We start from the raw sequence: 26,744 nt of genomic DNA on the forward strand, positions 1-26,744 counted from the left end.
TTTTTTTTTGTAGAAGCCAGTACCTCCAAGTTTTCTTTAAATTAGAATGTGATTCACTAAGTTGCTCTCTAATAATCAGAAAAGCCACTTTCAGAGCTGCCCTGAGAGTTGTGGCATATTCTCAGCCCATGTACTAAATAGGCAAGCTGAAGAACAGATTAGAGGGCAGAGGAGGAAAAAAAGTGGTATAAAGGTAGACTGAAAACCTATGTCATAGCCAGTAATCACAAGTTTTTGTGAAATCAAATAACTTTGCAGGGTCAGATTTCCTCTTCTCATGCCTGTAAAGGAACTGTGACCCCTCCACCCCTGCTGAAACATTTATTCAAGCTGCTCTCCAGGTCAAAATACAGGCAGGATGACACCAAATCCTGCTGCCTTGATGTAGTTTTGAAAAACAATTTGGTGGTTTTAAGGAGTTAGTAAGTGGACTGAGGCTACCATAGAGTTCCTTAATAAGAAAGTTGTCAAGATAGCATTACAGAGTTCTGTGTAGGAAGAATATTGGAATAATCATCAAAAAACCACATACCTTTTCAAATTTAATTTTAGAATTGGAATGCTTTATGTGCCAGGCCTTGTCCTGTCTTTTGAAGCTAAGAACTTCAGGAATCCAATGTATTCAAACATGGCCTTTCATATTTTACCTTCACAGATCTTATGATTCATCCATGTTCAGTTTTGTTATGTGTACTGTATGCTTTATTCAAACAGCATGAGATCACACACACTCTTTCATGCTCTTTTCCTGAATGACTTTTCCCCCCTTTCATGTGGATAATTCCTAGTGGTCCTTCAAGCCTCAGCCTCCAGTCCTGCTTCTTTCTTTATATGTGCCAGGCTCACATAGTTGCATCACTTTTCTAGCAATACTGTGTTTATAGCATAGCTATTGCACTCAAGACTTTTCTCCACCCAGCGATAGGAACATACCTTTTGATACCTTGTAGATGCTGTATCGTCCCACTATACATACATCCCACCTTCACTAAAAGAAACCTTGATCATATATCCTTTCCTTTAGCTTCATACTTCCTCATTTTCTCAGGAACTACTTTTCTGAGCCACTATTTAATAAAATTACCAGCTATCGTTGCAGCCTCACCATTTATTGACACTGCTTTCTTGTGTATAATTTTTCAATTGATACAATATCACAGACTTTCCTGCACAAATAAAAACTAATAAATGAAAAAGGAAGCATTCAGTGGATGATGAGAAGCATTAGAGCTATTTATCTTACCACTTTTTTTCCTATTGTCTTTTATTTTACACCTTATATTTGGGGTTTCTTATATATGAGAAACCATTCTATACTTTAAGCTTATGTGTTGCTATACTTAACATTATGGTCTCAAGGTGCGTCATTTTTCTACAGATAACTCAAGGTTATCCTTTATGGCAGAGTAATACTCCATTCTATATAAACACTATTTTTTTTTAATTGTGCATTATTTTTCTACAAATAATTCAAGTTTATCCTTTATGGCAGAGTAGTACTCCATTATATATAAACACTTTTTTTTAATCAATTGATGGACAGATAGGCTCCTTCCAAAATTTAGCTTATTATGAATTCTGCTGCTATAAATATGGCTATGCATGTATCACCGTAATATGATGTTTTTAACTCTTGGGAAGATACCTAGAAGGGGAATAGCTGGATCAAGTGGAATTTCTATTTTTTAGTTTTTGAGGAATCTGCATACTGATTTCCATTGTGGTTTACTAGTTTATACTCCTACTAACTGGGAAGAAGTCCTACTCCCCCTTTCTCCCACATTAATTATTCAATTTCCTGAAGATAGCCATTCTTTTGGGGGTAAGATGGAATCTCAGTATTTTAATTTGCATTTCTTGAACAACCATCTATGTTGAACATTTTTTCATGTTATTAAGCTTTAACTGAATTGTCTGTTCATTTCATGTGCCCATTTTTTGATTGGGTCTCTAAATTTAGGTGGTTTATTATTTTTTTTCCTAGTTCCTTGTATATCCTAGATATTAGTTCTTTGTTTGAGGAGTAGCAGGTAAATTTTTTGTTATTTTCCCATTCTGGTTGCACAGGACATGTGAGTAGTGAGGATCATGATGAAGATGTGAAGTTTGTTTCAGGTTTTTTGTTGTTATTGCTATGAAATTCAGTACATACTTAATGACTAGACCAAGAAAAACCTTACTGATACTATGTGCTCAATGAGTAAGGTATTAGGATTACTGAATAAAGTTAAATCTTGTTACTAGGCAGCTGAACTGTAAATTGAGGAATGACCGGTGAAACTAAGACAACAATAAGGTCAATTTAGGAAGATATTAAGTACAAGGGATTGAGGGTTTGGTTTTGTTTTATTCAGTATCAGAAAGACTGCTACTAAGGAAATCCTTAAAAAATAATATATAATATAGAGAAATAGAGTAGGCATAGAGACAAGATTCTATTTTTAAAACTTTAAAAGAACATTTGAAAACTGGAATATAATCGAATGCTTCATAATTAGATGTGCTTTTAACTCGAGAGAACAGGTTTCTGTATGGGCACATTTACTGATATTTAGAGGATGATTTTGCCCTGTGTGAATGGCAGTTAGTAGTGTACATAGAAAATTTATATTTTTGGAGGTAAGCTGGGAAAGTTTTTGTAGCTTAGAGATAAAGATTTGATGAGAAAAATTTTTAGAGGTCAAAACTAATCTGCCTTCTAAAATGAAACTAAGTGTCATTTTGGGATCTTCCCTGGATACAGTGGAATAATGTGGGGGAAAGCAGGGATAGATGTGTTTCTCCTGGTAACTGAGGAGCAGAAATCAAGATTTGATCACTGACTAGGAGTGACGAAAAGGAAATTGCCACTTGGGAAACTTTATAGGTAATATCCTAGAGAAAGAGCAGGTTTGAGATAAGGAGAAGGGAATAAAAAGTTCAATTTAGATTTCCTTCATTTGGAGGACATTTGGGACATCCACATAGCGGTTTCCCGTAGCCAGCTGAACATATGATTTGGAGCTCTTTAGAAAAGCTTGGGTTAGAATGAGAAATTATTTCATATGTTACTGGTAATTTAAGCTGTGTGAAAGGAGTTGGTTTTCCAGAGAGAATATGGAAAAAGAAAAGTGCACGACTACTCATTTGTTTTTAACAAATATATAACGAGAGCTTCCAGAGTTGAGAATATAACAATGAGTAAAACTGGCAACTCCATGAGCAAAGATTAAACCTAAAGGGATAATACATATTTAAAGAGGTAGATAAGGAAGAAAGAAGAAAAACCAGTTGAAGATGGTGTGTAGGTGGAGATCTGAGGACTTTTAAGAGCATTAGCAGTACCAAATGCTAGAGCAGTGTTTGATGAAAGAAGGAAGTTCCCTGAATTTAGCAATAGAGATGACATTGTATAACCTTGCTAACTGCTGTAGCATTATGGAAATTGAAAATAAAAGTACTGTAGATAAGAGGGGTTATTGGGAGGTTTAGATCTATATATATCAACTATGGACATATCAAAGATATCTCAGCTTACAGAGGAAAAAAGAAAAGGAGAACTAGAAGGGGGATAGAATGTAGGGAGCTTGCCCCACAAATGCCATCCTTTATTTTTACATAAATCAGTAAAGGAGTTGAACATGTACACTTCCTCTTTAAACCCAACTCAAGTGGAAATCAATACTATAAATCAAGAGATAGATAGTTCAAAATTTGAAACAAAATAGACAAATTCCTGCTCTTGGAGATCCTACATTTTGTTGAAAAGAACATATGGGGAACTTCTTGTATACTGACAATAATTTTTTTAAATTAAAAATAGTATATCTAAATGATAGTATCATTGATTTCTTTGTTGTTATTAACTATAGATTAATATGATCTCACTTCATGATTTAAAAATAGAGGATGATACTTTTTCCCAACTTATAATGGGTAGTTTTTAGTATTGATATTTGGTGGTATCAGTGGGCTCATTAAAATATTTTTATGACCATCTGAATAGAATTATCTTAAGGTAAGGTAATGTTTAAAATTCACTCAAAATTGAGGGTATCTCCCCTGCACAAAGCATCAGACCATTCAAATGCTTTTGTATTATGTTTATTTCTTTCACTTAACAAAAACCAAAAATATCCAGAACCTCCTTCACAACTTCCAACACTGTATTAAAGCATGGAAATCTTTAGTCATTCAAATAGTTCTGAAGCAAAGAGCATGTGTATATATACAATGACTAGGAAGCAAGCCCCAGGAAGAATAGATCTCTTTATTTGTAATTCTTGAAGCCAGAACTGTTTTGATATTCAGATTTTAGACACTGAGATTTTAGAAAATAAATACATGGTACATAATATTGAGTAATCACCTTCTGGGGTCCAGGTCAACCTACCCTAATCAAACACGTGAATAGTTCTTCGTTGTTTCCAGAGTCACATGAAGTCACAAGTTAGTACATGACAGGTTTTGCTAACTGTGTTGTAGCAAACGTAACAAAACCCTTTTATTTTCAGAGCTTTCAAAATTACAGTTAAAGGATTATCAGCCCATATCTGATGACTCTTTCAAAAAGCAAGGAGTGTTTTTTGACCTTTATCTCTTTTTTTTCCTTGAAATAGTTTATGCTCAAATCAAATTTCAGATCATTTTCTCTTACATGGTATATTACGGAGCAAATTTCTCAAAGATCCCCTAAGGTACTCCTTTTCAACATACATTGGATCTATAAATGTAAGAATTTTTCTATTTTTGTTTCAAAATTTGAATCCTCTGTCTCTTGATTTATAGTATTAATTTCCACTTGAGTTGGTTTTAAAGAAGTGTACACATTGAACTTCTTTACTGATGCATGTAAAATAATTTGACATTTTATTTTTACATATGAAAAACATAGCAAGAAGAAAATTTCCGTAAACAAAGGAGTTTTCTGCCAGTATAGATACAGAAAGTACAAAGCAATCTTTTCAGAAATCGTCTGATAACTGTGACCAATCTGTCATTCCTATTGGTTCCCCCAAAAAGAAAGTTAGTATTTGGAAGGGACAAGAGTTTTGCTCCTATTGGGGATTTTGCTGAGAATCCTGTCCTTTCCCTTCCCTTGTATTTGACAGTTAGAACCAATTTCAGGCAAGTTTTATTGTGAATATTAAATATTACCATTTTCCCCTTTGGGCAACATCGTTATAGTGTTTCGAATCCATCAAGCCTGCTGTGACTCTGTCCAATGTAGATGTAGAGGTGCAAGCTAAAGGATTTCATTTTGTAGATTCCACTTTTCTTTAGCAATTGTATGACAACTGTGTTCCTCAAACAGATTGAGGATACTCAAGTAACAATGGTAGAAGTGTTCTGTTGTGAAGTAATCTAGAAAGCAGTTCATTTCAGCCATCAGTTGAATATTTTCTCATGTTCTGGGTTTTTGAGATTATTTCAGAATTTAGTTTCATGGCTTTGGTTAAAAGTCTCAATTACTTCTTGCAAAGGTTATTAAATATTTTCTTTTCTGATGCTTGCTGAAACTGAGAGAAAAATCTTCATCGTTTATAAGCTAAAACTCCCCTGAATACTACATCTCCCTATTGTAAGATATCTTCCTTATTCAGGAAAACAGGTGTAGTTTTGCTGAGTTGCTTCCTTGTGACAAGGGGGAAAAATTAATAATTCATCATAAAATCTGCCTAGTAATGCTAAGAAGAGCAGGGAGAATTATAAACTCTAGATAAATTACTCTTGTTGCAGGAATTTCTAATTAGTCTAAGTATTAAGCACAAACATATTGAACTCAGAATTTCACTACACCTATTTTCTTTAGGAATCTGGACAGTGGTAGTACTTTATGCATTTTTGTTAGAATTGCAGTAGCAGTCTACTGGTAGAATATTGTTAGCTTTATATGTTGAAATGGAAATGTAGTAAATTAGACTTGATTGCCAGAAATTGTTTGCTGACAAAGGTTGAAAGGGGACAGATAAGACCAATCAAAAAGAGCTCATTAAATGTAAATAAAGCAGTTTGAAATCAAATACATAGAAAACTGCTTTAAAAATATTGACAGCTTGGGAAGACAAATTGAATTTAAGAACCCTGAAGAATAGCAAAGGACAATGTGAAGTCTTGAACAGTAGTCAAGTGATTTTTTTGCTCATACTATACCTAGGGATGGTGAATTTTAGGTTTGCTAATTACAGGAATCTTTACAATTGTTGTGCATGTTTAAAAAAGAATAGTGCTTCATTGATTGATATCTTTACTGTTTGGGAATTTGAAGGAATGGACTAGCTTAGGATAAGGTTTTCTGGTTAGTACAGACTATCAGTGTCAGTTTATTAACACTGCCATTTTTTTTTATGCCAAACAGAAATTAGAATAGTACATACGGAGCTTGTTCTGGATTGCAAATATATAAGCATTTGGTTTTCTTTATCTCCTCTGAACAAACATATACAAAGTAAATAAAATGTAATTAGATATAAAACAGTAAAAAAATTGCCATTTTTTTATTCAACATTGGCTTTTTTATTGGGATGTAATACTAGATGATTTTGACATCACATAAACCTATCTTTGAATTTTAGTTCTGCCATTTACTACCTGTAAGTTGAACAGATTGTTTCAACTCTCTGAAATTTAGTTCTCCCTCCTAAGAATAAGGCTAAAAAAAAGTGGGGTAATTATGAGGATCAAAAAAATTAGTAATTATAAATTATGCCTATAATTTCTTAAGTTGAAAAAGTGCAGGCGCAGTTATTCTTTTACATACATCTACAGGCTTCTTACCAATGTGTTAATAACATTGCTGCATTTGGAATTTATATGTCCTTTTCCAGTTGACTTAAGACCAGGTTCTTCACTAAAGTAGGTAGGCTATGGTGTTCCTATGTTCTACCTGGGTGGTTCATGGTTTAAGAAAAACTGAGAACCTAAGTTTGTCATTCAGAATAGAAAGCTGAGAGATAGATAAGAGCTGGGTATTGGAATTGTCTAAGAGTACCCAAGCCATTTCTTCCCTTCCTCTTTTAATTTAGTAAATCAAGTGGGCCCCACTATATGTGCAGTTGCTTCCCCAATGTGCAATTTTTCATCATTCACCTTGGTTTTAGAATAGTGTCTAAGCAAACCAGTCTTACAATATTAAGTAATGATCTGAAAAAAAATTGGGAAAAAAAAACACAAACCACTTTGATAGCCTAGTGTTTTGCTCATCGTTATGAATTTGCTGCTTCAACATAAAATGTAAGCTTTATGTGGCTAACAGTTTTTGTTAGGGTTGCTCACTGTTGTCTACCCAGAAGCTGGGAAGATGCCCGGCAAATGGTAGAAGTACAATAATATAATTGTTAATCCTATGTGTGTATGTATAAACAAGATTCCATGATTAAGGGGATAATGATATAGAAATGATACAGTGATTGTGCTAACAGAAGCAGAAAAAATACAATTGCCTTTATGCAAAACAGTTGAGTTCTGTGGTTCCATGTTGAAATATAAGATATAGCAGTGGTAAACTTTTTAGACACAAGCTCCCAAACTGCAAACCCAAACCCCACTTACTTATTGCAAAGTGCCCACACTGCACATAAACCTGAATCCTGAAGTTTTAGTTTAGAAAAAATAATTCCTATGTTAACATCTTTTGTCTCAAAATAAAAACAACATGCCTGTCATAGGTTCCAGCCATCACTGAGATATGTATTTTTAGCATTTTACAGGTTATTTAAGAATTGATGTTGTATCACCTTAGAAAAAATGCAGAAAACTTGCACAATATGGATTCATTTTAGTCCTCCATTCAATGCTTTAATTCAAGATGTTATAACTTTTTCTGTAAAGAGTTTGTCTTAGATAAATTAAAAGAAAAAAAGGAATACTGAGTATTTCTGAGAAAGTTAACCATTTCTAATATTCATGAAATTTATGAAAATCCTACTTTTCATGTGGTGTCACTTTTTAGCTTGAAGAACTCATTTCAGCATTTCTTGTGTAGGTCTGCTGATGATAAATTCTTTTGGTTGTTGTTCAGTCAGTAACTATTTTGTCTTCATTTTTTAAAGATTGTTTTTGCTGGAATTCTAGATTACCAGATTTTTGTCTTTCAGTACTTTCATATTAATTGTTCCACTGTCTTATGGTCTTTTTTGTTTTTGATGAGAAAGTATCATTGTACCATCCCTTAGTGTCTCCGGAGAATTGGTTCCAAGACCCTGAAAAGATATCCACTTTTGTAAACACTCAAGTTCTTTCTGTAAAATTGCACAATTTTTCATATAACCTATACACAGCTTCCGGTTTACTTTAAATCATTTCTAGATGACTTAAAATATCAAAATTAATGTAAATGCTGTATAAAAAGTTGTTTTACTGTATTTTTTAGAGAATAATGTCAAGGAAAAGTCTGTACACATTTAGTACACATGCATTAAATTTTATGTAGTTTTTTATTTTTTCCTTGTTGCTCTTAGAATTTTCTCTTTCCCTTTGGCTTTAAGCAGTTTGATTCTAGGTTATGTATCCCTTTATCTGAAATGCTTGGGACCAGAAATATTTCAGATCTTGAGTTTTTCTCAGATTTTAGAATTTTTTCATAGACCTCACTGATTGAACATCCCTAATCTGAAATCTGGATTCTCCAAAATTTGAAATCTTTTTAGTGCTGAATGCTCAAAAATGCTTTTGAGCATTTTAAACTTTGAATTTTCAGATTAGAGAGTCTACCCATCTGTGCTATGTTCTTGATTGTGTGTGTGTGTGTGTGTGTGTGTGTATCGTTTTCCTTATACATATCCAAATTTATTCTCTGAGTTTTTGAATTTGTAAAGTTATGTCTTTCTACCGAATTTAGAGAAAATTTGGTTGCTTCTTTCTTGAAATAGTTTTTATCTTACTCTTTTCTGTTTTTCTTCTACTTTAATTACACATGCACTGATCTTTTTGATGTTGTTCCACATGTCCCTGACACTATTCATTAGTTTAGTTCTGAATTTATTTGGTTACATTTTTATAATTTCTCTGTACTGAAATTTCTGAGGTTTATTTGTTTTGTGTTTGTAACATCTTTCTCATGTTTTAAAAACTATCCTTCAAAAACTTTACATACGGCTAGGTATAGTGGTACATGCGTATAATTCCAGCACTCAGAAGGCTAAGGCAGGAGGATCACCGAAATTTTGAGGCCATCTTGGGCTACATAATGAGTTCAAAGCCAGCCTGGACTGCATAGTAAGACCCTGTTTTTTTGTTTTTTTTTTTAAAGGAAGCTCTTACATACTAATTACAGTATTTGGGTCTTCTCCGCATTGGTCTCTTCTGATTGTCTTTGCTCTTAAGATGGGCTATATTTTTTTAATAAGGTGAATTATTTCAATTGTATTGTGGATTCTTTTTTCCTACGTAATAGAGACTTTATATTCTGTCATGTTCCTCTTGGGCGTGGTGATTTTTTTTAGACAGTTAACTTGGCTGGACTTCAGGTGCAGATTCTAGTCTCAAGCTGCAGTTCAGATCTTAGTTCAGCAGGAATTTATCTTGTACATGTATTAGTTTGGAGGTAGTCTGGGATTTGGGGAGAGTTTGTATCCAGCGTGTTGTGCTCCCCTTTTCTGGCTCCACCCTCTAGGATTTCCTCTTAATTTTCAGCAGATGTGGATGCCTCAAACTCTGTCCTCTTTTTCCTCAAACAAGAATCACTGCAGGTTTTTGTTTGATTTTAGTCAGTGTCTTAGCTGTCAACATACATAGACTCCAGTTTGCCCTCAGGCTTTAAGTCATAATGATATTCCTTTCTCCCAAACATCCACTTCGCTATAATCAGGCTACTTTGTTCATTCCCCAGTGCCTTTGGGTTGTTATTGTGTATTTTGTCAAGAGTTTATGGTTGTTATCTGTGACAGGATTGGGTCCAACAAAGGACTGCATTTCCGTGTCTGAAGTCTACCTTTCTTCATGATTTATGCAACATTACTACTTAGGCTATCCTGTGTCCTTGGGAATCAGGGCCTTTATTACTTAGAGTGTTACAGAAAATAGTGTAATTATTGTGTGTCTTAAACTTTCCAGCCAGTGATGGTGAATCTTTTAGAGCTTTCAGAGGTACAAAGAGCCCACTGCAGCATGCATGCCCCCGGTTTACCGCCACTGCTCCAATCTACAGACAGACTCCTCTCTCCCCATTGAAATGTTTATTTTTATAGTTGGACTTTTGTTAATACAGGTTTATTAAGACTGTAGCTCTTACATCATATCAGAACAGGATATTGAAGGGAAGGGGCTATTTCTTCTCTCCCTACTACTATCACAAAATCTGATTTTATGAAATGTTTCACATACTTTATTCTGAAATTTTTCTCAGTCATTACCTGAGATATAGAATCCAGTAGGAAAATTTACTCTGAAACTGAGTTCAGATACTGAGTTCAAACAATAATGTCTTGATTGCGGGTGTGACAGGGTCCTGGGGAAATGGTCTATTGCACGACTATTAAGATTTAGGATTAGAATAGCTCCTTAAAGAAAAGGAAACAAACAAAAATCATTTCTGGGACATCTCATCAGCCAAAAGAGAAAGCTAATAACCTGTTGTGCACAACTGCACTAGTTGATTGAAAGACTGCAATGGGCTTATAAAGTGAAGTTAGGCACATGAATCTATTTAACTGCATCTGCAGTTACAGAAGTGGTAATGTTAGATTGCAACAGTATTTCATAGATTGATGAGTTTGTACAGAATCCTGTGTATATTCCATGTTGCCTTTACTATCCTTATTCCATTCTAACCATTGTAAGAATTTTGTTGACAGTGATTTGGGTATCTCCCTATAAATGATACCTGCTGTACATCACAAATAGTGCTGAGACTATTTGTGTATGTGGTCTAGTGAAAAGAACGCTAAAGTAGGTGTCCGTGGGCTAGATTTCTGGGTATAGCTCTATCACTAACTGTTATAATTTACAGTATTGAAATGACCTATCTGACTTTTAGTGTTCTCGATGTTAAATGCAAGAAGAAATTAAGCTAGATAACCTGTAATACTCTTTCTAGCCTCAAATTAAGTACCTTTTTCCCAGTTGTATTCCGTTGTATTGCCACTAAATGTAGTTCTTCAAACTTATTCTCTAATTTTTTTTCTATTTTATTTTTATGATTTCATTACCTTACACCCTAAACCATTTGGCTATGTAATTCCAATAAAATGCATGATTGACAGTTCTGTGTGAACCTGTCAATTTGGCATTTTGCAAAAACTATTAAAATTTATTTAACAGAAGGGTATTAAATAACCTTTTAGTGTTTAATAGTGATGAGTAGGCTTATTCAGAGCCAAATACATAGTTTTCAGATGTACGTATATATCCAAAGCTTTATTCCTTTAATAGATCACATGGGAACATAATTAGTTCAGCACCTTATATTTTTATGCAGTGTTGTTTTTTTGTTTTGTTTTGGTTGGGTTTTCTTTCCCCAGTACTAGGATCGAACTCAGGACCTTGCACTTTCTAGGCAGTTGCAGCACCACTGAGCTAAATCCCCCTCCCTATGTTTTTGAATGATTGTTATCACATGAACATTACCTCTTTGATTTTTAGCTTATGTAGAAGTATTGAATGTTTTATACTCAGTTTGTGATTGTATAATGTTACAGTACCATGGCATGTTGTAGGTATAGATCTCCCTCATTAAGAACATTTTTAATAAAATTATAAGACATCTGTTTGTTCTTATTAATTTTTATTCTTCTCAGCCATTAGGGTAAAATCTGTTCTCTTTTCATGGAATCTTTTAACCAATGTGTATTAGTTATATAATGTTTTGTGGAACTATGAATAGACTTTTAAGATATTTATTTATTATACCTATGCTTATTCATTAAGAAATGAGGTAGTCAAATGCCTATTGTATGAAGAATGTATTTTTATTTTATATGCACTTTATCATTGTTAACAAAGCCTTCCTTGTTAATGTTTTATAGTTTTTACAGACAGAAAAAGTAAACAGTCAAGGGATTCAAACCACTGAGTACTTGTAACTTGGACCAACTTGGAGTCTGATTTATCAGATCAACTGACAAAAGAAAATGAAAAGCAGTGTGGCACAGATCAGAGTAAGTGCTTGAAACTTATGATGGAAGATGTAAGTTTATAGTCAGTTAGTTACCCCCTTTAGCAATTCATTTGTATAATTAGCACATCAGGGTGGCATACACATGCACAATTTCAGAGGTGAACCCTTGGCTATATGTTGGTGATAGTGTGTGGAGGGTCAGTTGAAAGGATATATAGGGTGTGTTGTACACACGTCTGTATACATCAGTGTCTGCACTAATCATGTAAATGAGCTCATATGAAAGAAAATAAAAAAATCACAAGTGGTTCAGGAAATTCTACCATCATTTTCATGGAGAAAGTTTTCCTAAGAATATGACCCAAAAGACAGATAGATATTCTCTTCCTTCCATTGGTCTGGGTTCCTGCATATTTTTCCACAACATTAGTGTCTTGATGCATATTTTATAAGCATCAATAAGCTTTTTATTCTTTGCTGTACTTTAGACATTCATTTATTTAGCAAGTACATACTGAATTCTTACTATGTCACAGTGACTGTTATAAGCATACTGAGAAAAATACTGAATCGGGCCAGGGATTAAGCTCAGTGGTGCCGCTCCCTGCCTCTCAAGCACGAGGTCCAAGTTCAATCCCCAGTACCAAAATAATGATAATAATAATGAATCTTTCTGCTCATGGAGTTTATATCAACTAGTAGCATGAGGACAAAAAATAAAACATGAACTTGATACATAGTGTAGGAGACAGTTATGGTAGAGTTAACCATAAAGTGGGAGCAGCAAAGACAAAGAGTCTAGAGGACTGGAACAGGTTATTGGAGCTAGAGTTGTAGGAAGTGAGATCAGAGCATAACAGGATCTAATATTTAAATTTAGTTATCAGTTTGATTGGTTTCAGAGATGCCTAGGAGATTAACAAAGTACACTTTGTGCTCTGAGTGGGTCACAGGAGTGAGACCTTGGGCACTATTTTTGATCCCTGCTGTTTTCCTCTTGTGCTCCCTTGATCTCTGCTTCCTGGTTTCTGTGAGTTGAGTAGCTTTCCTCTGCCATATCCTTCTACTATGAGTAGCACACTCCACCTCTCCCAGCTCCTCCTCTGCCTTCCTCTTAAGGGCTTCTTCTCTGAGCCTAGTATATGCTCAAAGCCGCCTGACTTAGGTTCCCAACTCCACTTCATACTCCTGTCTCTACATTGTTAGAGACTAAGTGATTCTACAGCAGTACCATATTATGAAATAATTTGAGGAAATTTGAAAGTTAATTTTGAGTACATGATATATATTTAACTGTTGAACTCACTTAGAATCTAAACTCTATGGTAAGGGAAATAGGGAGGGTCTTAATGTTTCAGTCATGTCCCAAAATGAAATCCTCTTCATCCAGCAAAGCTGAATCTAGTCCTGCTGTTATCACTCATTCTGTCACCACAGTGAATGTTCCCTATTCAGTATCTCCTGTTAGCACTTACTGGGTATCCAGTCATTTCTCACTTCTTCATATTTACCAAATCCTTCTGAATCATAACTTCAATGTTTCTGGTCTCTTCCTCTTGTTCATAACAGATATTGCAGAGATGCGTTAAAACTCATTAGCACAGAATTGAGACTTTCTCCCTGATGTAGTCAAAATAATTGCCTTGTCTTAGAAAAAATTGATAACGCAGTTTTATTGTTCACTGTCTCCTCTCCCTCTCTTTCTCTCTGTGAAACGTATATTTAATTATAGAAATCTTTATAACTGACTCTATCCTACAAAATCATAAGCTCCTGTCAGCCTTTTCCTCCTTTATATTCTGCAAAATGTCTATATAGGAAGTCATTTATAGCACATTGAGGCAATACTCTTAAGTGAAATATGACACTCATGTATAAATACCAAATAGTTTAAATAAGGACTGAAAGGTATAACAGATAATGTGAAATAGGAAGAAAAGGGGCAAAGGAGACAGGGAAGTGGGAGGGGTAAGGGAAAGGAGAGAAGGGAATGGAATTACCTTGAAAAAATGGAAACAAAGTCTTTATAGATAGGGAGAGATGCAGGGGTTGAAGGGAGGGCAGGGGAATGGGGAAAAAAAACTAAGAACCGAGATGGATTATTTAAAGGTGCAAATTTCCATTGATGAATGTTATTATATTATAGACCTTAAATGTAGCAGTAAAATTAGTTTTTTTTTAAAAAGTCTGTATAGGAAGGGGTACATCTTTATGATAAATAACCAGTATAAATATTGTATTTTATGTTAGCACTGATTCAGATGGCTCTTGGGCTCTGTATTTTACCTAGGGTGTGTGTGTGGGTGTGTGTGGGTGTGTGTGTGTGTGTACTGAGGATGATACCCAGGGCCCCCATGCTGAGCACATGCTTTGCCATGGAGCTATGCTCTCAGCCCCTAGCATAGGATCTTGACATAAAGTTTTGTAGAAACCTATATTGTACCTATTAAACATCTTCTTTCATTGTATTTAAATAAAAATTTTTAAAACTTTTTTATATCTACTAAAGAACAGTTTTGCAATGGTTACATTTAGTGTAAAGAAATGACCAAACTACACCTACTTTAAATCATAAATTTTAAGTAAATACTTACTTAGCTACATAGCTTAATCTAGTTTAGGTACACTATTCAAAGTTAATAATATATTGCAATTTACTTGTGATAATGTTAAATTCAAACTGCTGTTAATTATAAAGTCATAAAATAGAAGTTGGAGCTTATTTACATTACTCTTCAGGATAATTTTCTATTTCTAAGTGTGTCTTTCTCAGGAGGCAAGCATATATATTTGTTGTGCAAGTTACTCATTTTTTTTTTAAGGTTTCAAAATTAAGGTACTTTAACACTTCTTTACAGAAAAGTTAGTTAAAATTATTTTAATTCTTAAGAAAATAAATCAATATTGGTATTCACTAGTTGTGTAAAAAATTTACCTATGTATGTAGAAATAAACATTTGATTTCCTTTAATATATTTGGATTTTTAAAATAGGATATGTGCTCAAACTGGATAATTCATATTTGTCTCACACCGTGACTTGTCACTGTTATGTTATATGAAATTACTTATTTGAATGTACATAAATGCAATTGAGTTTTACAGGATTTGGCATACAGTCTGTATCTTTTTTTTTTTTTTGGTTTGGTTTTTGATACAGGATCCCTCTATTACTTCAGGCTGGCCTGAAACTCATGGTGATCCCCTTGCCTCAGCCTCCCAAGTGCTGGACTATAGGCAAATGCCACCATACCTGGCACGTACAACCTGTATCTTAAGAGTTATGGGTTTTTTTTTATTCTCTGGAGTCTTAACTACTACCAAACATATCAGACACTCATTGTTGAACATAAAAGTAATTTTTTATAAATGTTAGAGTCAGTTGATCTTAGATGTTTATCCAGATTTAGTAACTTGTTCTAAATTTGTTGTTTTCATAAGCCAAAGGAGATATGAGGTAAGTAAAGTGTTAGAAGGTTATTAACTGTTTGGGTATCATGATTTATTCCTATGATTTAAAAAGTTTTGAAATCATTTCTGAAGTATTTGCAATTTTCTGAGACATATTTCATTCACTATGTAGTTTTAATATAAATAATTTTTGAGATTTTCCTCCTCATTTTTTTCTTCAAAAGCATTCTTCTGGTCATGACAGAAGAGAAAATTATAATTCTTCTCAGAGGACCTCCTCTCCAGAAGATAGGTAAGTAGTTTTAAATATTCTAAGTTTTATAGAAAATTTTTATAGTATGTACAATAATTTAGTCTCAGGTTCCTAATTTTAGGGTAGGTATTAAAGTGCTCCTTTTGCTGTTACTGACGTCCTTTATATTTACATATCTCTTTATGGTTTACAAAATATTTTTATATGTACGTCATCATAATTATGTTAAGATTAGCAGTCCAGAGTGGTATTAATTTACATCGTGTAGTCATATGAGGACTACAGTTAAGATAGGACCATTAAAAATAACTTCTGTGATCTGGGGATGTAATCAGTGGTAGAACACTTGCTGATGAACATGAGGCCATGTGTTCAATACTGTGCACTGCAAATAATAATAGTCACTCTTATTTCTACAGGGACAAATATCCTTACTCCTTATATACTTCATTCTTGTCACACTCTGATAAATATCTCCCCAGACATTTACTGTATGGACATCAAGTTAATTGCCCTGGTTTGTGACTACTAACTTTCACAAATCAACTACTCCCTGTATAAGAAACTTACATCTCTCTCTTTCCACATACACACCATACATAGGTATACATGTGTATTTAACTGAACTGTAGATGTATATATGAAATTAGATTATGTTACCATGTATATTAATTATATATTAACTTCTCTTAAAATCTGATTTTATTGACTTTTAAGATTCAGATAATAGATACAATGCTGTCCATCTTTGATCACAGTTATCTAATAATGCAGCTTTAAGAAAAACAGCTGATAAGTAACACCTAGAGTACAGTTAGTCCTTATGGAGACCAACCAGGCATTCCTTTCATTTGTTCAGCGCTTTGCTAAATGAGTCAGATAATCAAATGGACTCATTTGTCGGATAGCCTTTTTCTTGCCAATTATATGATTTCCCAGTACATTTCTCTCACTAAGAATAATGTGAATCAGTATGAACAAGTTTGGGTAAATTTTAGGTAAATTTATTTTACTGTGCACAACCTGAAAACTTTTGTAATCCTGACTGAATGAACAAGTGTTAGGAAAATGAGCTGTTAAGAACAGTTTGACAAGATATTGTTCATTTATAGAGTTACTGTAGCATTACCAATGTATGACTTTCCTAAGTATTTATAACATACTTGATTTTAACTTTTTTATTTGCTTCTTTTATTTCATATGTTAGATATGCAGAGCAAGAAAGGTCCCCCCGGGATAGAGATTACTTTGATTACAGCAGGTCAGACTATGAACGTTCAAGAAGAGGGCATTCCTATGATGGTGGTGTGGAATTGCGGTTAGTAATGGGAAATTTAACTATGGAAAAATTGTATTTGCTTAAATTTTATTTTTTTAAAAAAGAAGAATATTAACAGCGGCTAACAGTGAGTATCCTTAGGTGCCTACCTTTCTTATAAATACTTCATTGAATTTCTTTTCTCCATTAAATATGTGAAGTGCATACTAATATGTCTGTTTTACAGCTAAGGAACTAAGTAAGGCCTAAACAAGTTCAGTAATTGGTTTGTATTTTTGAAATGTAATAGTGACAAGTCCAGGTTTGTCTGACCTACAGCCCAAGCTTTTATTCATTATATTATACTGTGAGACAGGTTGGCCTATTTTTCTTTTCTGAAACTCTACTAAATGAAAGAAACCTACATGGTATAACGAAGTTATCTAAATTTTCCTGATAGAAGGATATGAAGAGTAGAGTTACTAATTTTAGTTTTTTTCTAAATATAAACAATTTTTGTTTATATTAAACTTGGATCTTAGAGAATTTAGCTACTCACCTGTTCCTCCAACCAATAGAACTTACAAGATTTATCTTGTTGAGAGATGGGCAAAGGAACTAAAGGGAAAGCAGGTGAACTCCTTTTCAAGGTATAAAACTGTGAGCTATATAAATGCAGTAAATAAAAGTAGGTTTTATATATATTTATATAGCTCACAGTCTCACACAGTTCATGAACAGAATGATCTGAGATTCTGAGATAGTAAAACAAAACAGCTAATTGGACAGGCAAGATGTCAGGACTCTCTTACTTGTTCTTAATGGCTTCAGAGAAAAATACACTGATTGTTCTAAAAGTGTTAGCTAAGGAAAAGAGATAATCATCTGTATTAGAAGAAAGAATAATTATGGCTAGAAAAAATTTTTTCATACTGTTTCTGGTAACCAGGAGCCTCTGAGTTTCTTAATGAAGACATTCTATCAAAAAATAATTTTAAATATTACATTTTTTATAGCAGCTTTACATCTACAACTGCCATTAATGGAAATAAACTCTTGTTTTTCTCTATATAATTTACCATGTATACTATACCACAGTCCAATTTACCTTTGTAAAAAAAAATTTTTTCTTTTTTTTTTTTGAAACAGAAGCTTACTTTAAACTCAGGATAGTCTTGAACTCGCTATGTGGTACAGGCTGGCCTTGAATCCTCCTAATTCAGCCTCCTGAGGGCTAGGATTTAAACACTGTTTTCATATCACTCTTCCAATCAGAAACTCTTAACAGTTCACCTTTACCTCCAGCATAAAAAACTTAAGTCTGTTGGCTGGCTTTTGGAAAAAGAGTTCATGGTGAGCTGACTCAAACTTACCTTTCCAACTACTGTGACCCTTTGTTTCCTGATTGTTCCACTCATTTTGGCCTTAATACCTGGCCTTGGTTTTTCAGTAGTTATTCCCTTTAGTTAGGAGCGAAATGCTGTCCTCCCTCTTCCCTTTTTTTGGTACCGGGGATTGAACTCAGGTCCTTGTGCTTGCAAGGCAGGCCACTGAACCGGTGGGCTAAATCTCCAGCCCCTCCCTCTTCCCTTTTTATTCCTCTGCTTGCTCCTACACTAAATTCTGTAAAACGTTCAAGCCCTAATGCAGTGGTGGCAAACCTATCGCACATTTGCTGTTTGTTATCTTTGAAAGCTCTTGGTTCACCATCACTGCCCTGGTGTAAGTTTAATTTATTTTTTCCTGTAAAACAGTACCTTCATCAGTCTAAACTACTCTTCCTGTTCTGAATTTTTGGGAACCACTGATAGTCTCATTCATTTGGTGTTTGGTTCATTGTAAAAATGTGTTTTATAGTATCTTTTCTCTTTTTCAAAATAACATTACAGAAGCAGGGACCGAGAAAAAGTCAGAGAAAGAGAGAGAGAGATGGATAGGAAAAGGTCCCGGAAATCTCCATCTCCAGGGAGAAGAAGCCCGGAGGCATCAGTAAACCAGAGTTCAGCTCAAGATGAACCTACTTCAAAGAAGAAGAAAGATGAGCTGGATCCTCTCCTTACTCGCACTGGTGGGGCATATATTCCTCCTGCAAAGCTCAGGATGATGCAAGAACAGATAACAGATAAAAACAGGCAAGTCTATACAGCAGTGACATCCTCATTGAAAAACAATCCATGTTCTAATTAACCTTGGCTGTTGAGAGTAGACATTAGTCCTGAGTAATAGAGACCTCAGACCTCTTCTCTTCTCTATCCACGATTATGCTGCACTGGAGAACCACATACTACTTGTCTCAATGTTAACATATAAATTCTTCGCTTTTGCATGAATGAGTTTAAAAGATTATTCATTTTAAAAGTATTTTTAAATTATTGTTAGTATACCTTTTTTTTTTAATAATCAAGAGTATCACTGATATAGTAGATCTAAAGTAGATCATTCTGGTTGTAGTAAACTAGAAGCCAGCAAACTTTTTCTGTAAAAGGCTGATTAATCAATAGTTTAGGCTGTGGGTCATGGCGTCTTTGTTGTAGTTACTTAACTCCATCACTATAGTGTGAAAACACTCATAGGTAACAAACAAGAGTGTGGCTGGCTGTGTTCTGGTTGCATGTGGCTTATTGCTGTGTTAATGTATAAAATGAGATGTCAATTTCTCTTCTTTTTATTTTATTTTCTTATTTATTTATTTTTTAGTACCAGGGATTGAACTCAGGACCTTGCTTTTGCAAGGCAGGCAAAGTGCCACTGAGCTAAATCTCTGGTCCTCTTCTTCTTTTTAAATTGCAGCTTCTTAGACTACTTTTTTGCTATTCTAAGGCAAACAAAATTGATATATGAACATTCATACTGGAAACACCCTTTTTCAAAATAATTGGGATGGTAGGAAGCTATTTAGGAAAGTGCAGCTAAATTTTTAAGATTTTTTTTTCCCTTTATTGGAATGAGAAGATAATTAGTAAAAATGTGGTGCCAGATTGAAATGGTGACTGGATTGCCATGAAGTTAGTAAATACGTTAGGATAGAAATTAGCTACACTATAAGAAAAACATTTGAGGTTAAATAAGAGGGCAGTTCTGGAATTCTTGGGGTTTTTTAATAGCAGCTGGTAAAGTACTTGAAAACCTTACATAAACGAAATCTAATCTGTTTCAAGAATTGGCAAGATACAGAATTGATATACAAACTATGAAGAGTTAAAATAAATTAAAACTTAAGGCCAGACTGCTATTAAATGTGGGCCTTTATCCTCACTGCCTCCTGGCAGTTTTGAACATTACAGTAATTAGGGTGCTCTCGCCAGGCCTTGCTCTCACCTTGCCTCCTTGGTGTACTGCAGGGATTCATGGCCCACAGACTTTCAGAGATCCAGAAGTAGAATTTAGAAGCTTGATTCAGGAATATTGATAGCGAAATAATTGCATTTTATTTTTAATAATCTCTAAAAGTTAACATCCTTTTCTATTGGGAATGTAGGGTACAGAATGTAGTATTAATAGACGATTGGTTGTGGATATCTTATGATACTGTTTATGGCCATTCTACTTAGAAATTAAAGTACTTAGTAGTCCCACCCCCTCATCTTGTTATTTAATGTGCTAAGAAGTTATAGAATACTCTTATCACGCTGATGTTTTCATGTTATGGGGATACCATATGTAATTCTATATATTGTATATACTTCATGAGGCCTGCTGTCTTCCCTAGACTTCCAGAAATGTATATGGAAGAAAAATGATTAAGACTTCCTTGAAACCAGAATTAAATTCCACAGATAAGCAGTTATACAAACTGTAGAATTTTAGAGCTTTGAAAAAGCATAGACATTATCAAGTCAAGCTAAAGAAACCCATTGATGCTAAACAATTTATGCAAACTCTAAGCTAAAAACAGTATAGGCCTCTAGCACTCATCACTATAGCTGTAGGACAACTGCATAAACAGAGGTGATCTTTGAAATCCTTCAAACCGTATTTCAGCCACAAATATCCATGTGACTTTCCCCTTTTCTGTAATTATTACCATTTATTTATAGTTTAAATCATTTGATTTTTGTAGTCTGTTACTCTTTTATGAGAGTTCATAATAAAAATTTCATTTTTGTGACTTACATTTGGGTGCTTCTTAAATTTAAAAATTTCTTCATTGCATTTATTTTAAAAGGCTTCCATTAAAGACAAGTGTTAAGTGAAACATAATGCAAAATGAGCATGTATTGAATCTAATGTTTTGTCATATATAGACATAAGAGCAAAATATGCTTACATATTCTTCATAATATTACTGTGTTATTAAAGGGCAATGGACTTGTAGATCAGGATTATATGTATAGTAAATCAAATATGGTTTAATGTAATCTCTATTCCTAAAGTCAGCATATATTTTATAGTACTTTGAAATCATTTGTGAAAATGTTACAAATAAAAGAATACTAAGTAATTTTTATGTTCTTATAGCCTTTTATTTTAATTGTTGACAGTTTTAATCTTTATTGAAATCAATTTTTTTTTAGCTTGGCATACCAGAGGATGAGCTGGGAGGCCCTAAAGAAGTCAATCAATGGTCTTATCAACAAAGTCAACATTTCTAATATAAGTATTATTATCCAGGAGCTTCTTCAAGAAAATATCGTCAGAGGAAGGCAAGTATTAACCATTTTTATTGTATTTCATAGCAATTTTCCGAAGGAACATAATGTCTACATGAGCAGTAATCACTGCTTTATTATGCTACCTCATTTTAAAGGTAATCAAGAATATTTACTTAAAATGAAGTTCTTATAAAAATGTCAGTGACTAAGAAATAGCTTCTCTCACTTTTAAAGATTTTTGTGAAATGTTTGCATTCTGAGAAGCTTTGATATCACATGATTTTGCACAAACATTTGTTTACTGAATGCCTCCAGTAATTTTAATCCATAAGGAGTAACAAATATTAAAATATACTAACCTCAAACCAATTTAATTTCTTCAAATTTACATCAGTCTAAATTTTACAGGTAAAAATTGTATTTTTGTGATGAACAGCACAATTTTTTCATACACAACACAAAATAGCTAAATCAAAGTATTTACCATAAGTATTGCCTCATGTGCTTACTATTTTTTTCTTGTGTTTCTGGTAAGGACTCTTTTAAAATTAATTTCATTGGTATAATTTAACGATTGGTATAATTTAATAATTACAATGATCGCATTCATCAAAGGGAATTTGTACCCATATATGGTATATTTGATTCCTCTGTTTCTCCCAGTCTCTTCCCCTCCTTACTTACAAAAGCTTTGTTTCCATTTTTTTCCTTCTTGTCTCATTTTTTTGTTTTTTCCTTCTCCTGTCCTTTCCCCCCACTCTCTTCAGTTTCCCTTTCCTTTTGAACAGTTTCATCCTATTTCATATTATGTATTACACATTTTGGTCTTTACCCTTTCAGTTTCTTACATCAGAGAGACAATGCAATATTTACACATATGTGTCTTAGTTATTTCACTTAAAGAGTAGTTCAAGTTGCATCCATTTAGCTATACATGTCTCAAGTTTATCTTCTGGCTGAGTAGTACTCCATTTTATTAAAAAACCATCTTTTTTATCCATTCATTGGTTGAGGGGCATTTGGTTTGTTTCCAAGATTTAGCTATTACAAGCTATGTCAATATAAACACGGGTGCGCCTACATCACTGTGGTATGATGCTTTTAATTCTTTTGCAAAGATGCCCAGCAGGGAAATAGCTGGGTCATTGGGACTTCTAATCCTAGTTTTCTGAGGAATCACCATACTGAATTCCACAGTGGCTGCACCAGTCTACACTCCCACCAACAGTGGAGAAAGGTTCCTTTTTCCCCACAACCCTGCTAGCATTTGTTGTTGGTTGATTTCTTGATAATTAGCCATTCTTTCTGGAATGAGATTGAATCTCAGCATTGTTTTAATTTGCATCTATCAGATAACCAGTGATGTTGACCATTTTTTCAAATATTTGTTTGCTGTTTCTACTTCATCCTAGAAGTATCTATTTATTTCAGATGCCCATTTTTGGATTGGGTCTTTAAATTGGGGGGGGGGTCCTGATTTTTTTTTTTTCAATTATTTGTATTCTAGATATTAGTCCTTTATCTTAGGGACTACTGGATAAAATGTTTTCCTTTCCCACTCTATGGGTTGTCTCTTCACTCTGTTGGTGATTTCATTTTTGGTGCAAAAACTTTTCAAAAGGATGAGGTCCCAGTTGTTGATTCTTTGCACTATTTCCTGTGCACCCTGTGTTTTGTTCATTAAGTTGTTGCCCACCCCATATTGTCAAGAGTTCTTCCTATTCTCTCTCCCAGCAGAGTTAGTGTTTCTGTTTTAATAATCACATCTTTGATCCCTTTTGATTTTAGTGTAGTGCATGGTGAGAGATAGGGGTCTAGTTTTAATCTTCAGTAAATAGCCAGTTTTTCCAGCATCACTAATTAAACAGGCTATCTTTCCTCTAGTAAATGTGTTTGTACCTTTTGTCAGATACAAGGTGGCTGGGTGTGTTTGGTATTATTTCTGCCTCTTCTAGTCTGTTTCCATTGATTCTCAGATCTGTTTTTTAGCCAGTTGTGGTAAGAACTCTTATAATCTACTCTAAGTAATTTTCACATAATGTGTTGTTATTAACTCTAGCAATGATGGTGAACCTTTTAGGGACTTGAGTGCCAAAATGCAACTCAAAGTGCAACCCAGAACTCACTTATTTATTGCAAAGTCCCAGCACTGCAATTAAACCTGAATTCTGAGGTTTTAGTTTAGAAAACAACTCTACATCAACATTTTTGTCTTAGAAACACAGTAACACCCATACATAGGTTCACCACCACTGAACTGTAGTCACTCACCATGGTGTACAGTAGATCTCTAGAACTTACTCTTCCTGTCTAACCTCACTATTGAGTCTAACCTCACTGTTGGCCTGTTGACCAACATCTCCTTAATTTTCCTCCCCAGCCTCTGGTAAACTGCCATTTTATTCTTTTTTTTATGAGATATACTTTTTTAGATTCCACATATAAGAGATAAAGAGATACTTATTTTTCTGCTTCTGGCTTCTCATAGCAAAGTATCCTCCTGATTCATTCATATTATCAGAATTGGCAGGATTTTCTTCTTAAGGATGAATATCCAATCTTCTATACATATATTTATGCCATATTTTCTTTATTCATCTGTCATTGGACTTAGGTTATTTCATCTTGGCTATTGTGAATAATACAACAATAAATGACATATCTTTGACAATATTTTCTTGTCCCCTGGGTATATACCCAGTAGTAGGATTGCTGAATGATATGGGAGTTCTAGTTTTGATTTTTCAGGAGAACCTCCATACTGGGTGGGCTAATGTATGTTCCTATTAACAGTATATTAGTGTTCCCTTTTGTCTCTATCCTTGGCCACGCTATTTGTCTTTTCACAGTAGCCATTCCGACAGGTGTGAGATGATACCTCACTGTGGTCACAATTTTCATTTCCCTGATGATAAGTGGTGAGCATTTTCCCATATAACATTTGGCCATTTTTAATATCTTCTCTTGAGAAGTATTTGGGTCTCTTGCCCATTTATTAAATTGGGTTATACTGTCACTTCTTTGAGATCCTTTTATATTTTGGCTGCTATCCTCTTACTAGTTGTATGCTTTGTTTTCATTCTGTTGGTCATCTCTTTTGTCTGTTGATTGTTTCCTTTGCTATATAGAAATTTTAGAGTGATCCAATCCTATTTGTCTGTTTTTGTTTTTATTGCCTTAGTGTTTAAAGTTATATCCATAAAGTCATTGCTCGAACCATTATCATGGAGCTTTACCCTTAGTAGTGTTACAGTTTTTTTATATATTTAAGTATTTAGTTCATCTTGAGTTGGTTTTTATATATGGTATAAAATTAGGGTCTGTTTTTATTTCTGTATTTAGAATCTAGTTTTCCTGGCACTATCTATGGATAAGACTATCTTTTCCCTGTTTTATATTTCAACGCCTTTGTCAAAAATCTATTGTCTGTAAATTCATAGATTTATAATTTCTGTTCTGTTCTCTTGTGGTCTCTGTTTTTATACCTGTACTATTTTGTTTTGATGATTATAGTTTTGTACTAGATTACAAAATCTGGTAGTATAAATCTTTTTGCTAGAAATTCAATTATTTGGGATCTTTTCTGGTTCCATATGAATTTTAAGGGGTTTTTTGTTGTTGTTTCTGTGAAAAATGTCATTAGAATTTTGATAGGGATTGCATTGAATTTTATAGGCTGCTTTGGGTAATATGGACATTTTCACAAGAGTTTTTCAATCCCTGAGCAAGGGCTGTCATTCCATTTATTTATGTCTTCTTTCATCAGTGATACGTAGTTTCAGTGTACATCTTCCACCTTCCACCTTACTAGTTAAATTTACTGCCAAGTTTTTGTTGTCGTTTAGGTACTATTATAAATGGGAATGTCTTTTTTAATCTCATTTTTGGATAGTTTGTTGTTAGCTTATAGAAACAAAAGTTAACAGAATTTTGTATCTTGCTGCTTTCCTGAATTCATTATCTTTTCCAGTACTTTTTTAGTGGAGTTTTGAGGGTTTTCTACAGGTAAGATTATGTTGTCTATAAACAATGACATTTGAACTTCTTCCTTTCATATTTGTATTACTTTTATTTCTCAGACATACTCTAAGATTTCTAGTACTGTACTGAATAGAAATCATGAGAGTGAGCATCCTTGTCTTGTTCCTGATCGTTGAGGAAAAGCTTTTAGCATTTCATCATTGAGTATAATACTAGCTACAGGCTTGTCTTGCTGGTCTTCATTCTGTTTTAATTTCTAGCTAAAGTGAAGTGAGAGGAAATTAGGAAAAATAAGCAGTAAGATTTAAAGAGGCAAAAGGTAATGACCATCTTCTAATAGATTTTATGCAGTTGTTAATTTTTAAAAATCTCAAGAAATAGAAAATATCCTTTATGTTTCACTTTAAAATCTGAGGACTGTTTTCCATTCTCATAACACCCTGATTTGTCATCTTAGAAAAAGCAAAAATGAAAACCTGGAGAGATAAATTCATTGTAGCATCTTATAGAGGTACAAAAAGTTGACCAAGAAAAGATGGACACTGTCCTCAACGACAGGCAGAGCTGTTGTTATCGTGGAGCTTTACCCTTTAGTTAGAAAATAACAGGCTTAGAGCATTTTTAAGGGTTGTATAAAGTCTCGTTATTTATAGGCTAGATTCTCTTATTTTCTGCTCCAACAATTCAGTTGTCATACTTAAACCTAACAGTTAAAATATATTTTCCCCTATCTTTTGGCAATTCAGGAAGTATTTGTCATTATATTGCAAAAAACAACTTGAATTATCCCATTTTGTATCTCCCTTTTCTCATCAATTTGCATATAAAAATGTGACCATTTTTAAGTGACTGTCAAGTAGTCACCTTTCATTTTCCTGTCATTTTTAAAATCTTGAAGTGGTTATATTATTCCTTTATCTCTCATAGAACTATTCCAGACCTTCATTTTTACTACTCTAAAACTTAGAGATGAAAGTAACCAAAATTTGTTTTTAATTACAAAATTATTATATTCATAATGGACCTATGTTAGAAACTGTTGTCTAGATCTTGTATGTTAGCTTCACTTTTTGAAAATGATGTGTTATTTTTATGACCTTTGTAAAATCCTGAAATTCATGAGTAAGTATAGCAGTAAGTTCAGGATCAAAAGGATTATAATTTAGAAAGAAAATTCTGGAATGAAAATTATTGTGCAATCTCCTTTTTTTTTTTT

The 26,744-nt window shown here is 33.8% G+C and overlaps 1 protein-coding gene across 2 annotated transcripts in view; it reads left to right on the plus strand.

The window, feature by feature from the left end:
* Positions 1-26,744, plus strand: part of Cwc22 (CWC22 spliceosome associated protein homolog) — a 60,324-nt gene that overhangs the window by 3,129 nt on the left and 30,451 nt on the right. For both annotated transcript variants that reach the window (XM_010636791.3, XM_010636792.3), the window contains exons 2-6: positions 11,943-12,074; positions 15,669-15,736; positions 16,905-17,015; positions 18,845-19,087; positions 21,470-21,598. In XM_010636791.3, coding sequence (XP_010635093.1) covers positions 12,048-12,074; positions 15,669-15,736; positions 16,905-17,015; positions 18,845-19,087; positions 21,470-21,598 — 578 coding nt within the window. In that variant the 5' untranslated portion in view covers positions 11,943-12,047. The remainder of the gene's footprint in view (positions 1-11,942; positions 12,075-15,668; positions 15,737-16,904; positions 17,016-18,844; positions 19,088-21,469; positions 21,599-26,744) is intronic.

This window comes from Fukomys damarensis, unplaced genomic scaffold (assembly GCF_012274545.1).
Source record: "Fukomys damarensis isolate Sample0158 unplaced genomic scaffold, DMR_v1.0_HiC HiC_scaffold_26, whole genome shotgun sequence".
Taxonomy (NCBI): Eukaryota; Metazoa; Chordata; class Mammalia; order Rodentia; family Bathyergidae; genus Fukomys; species Fukomys damarensis.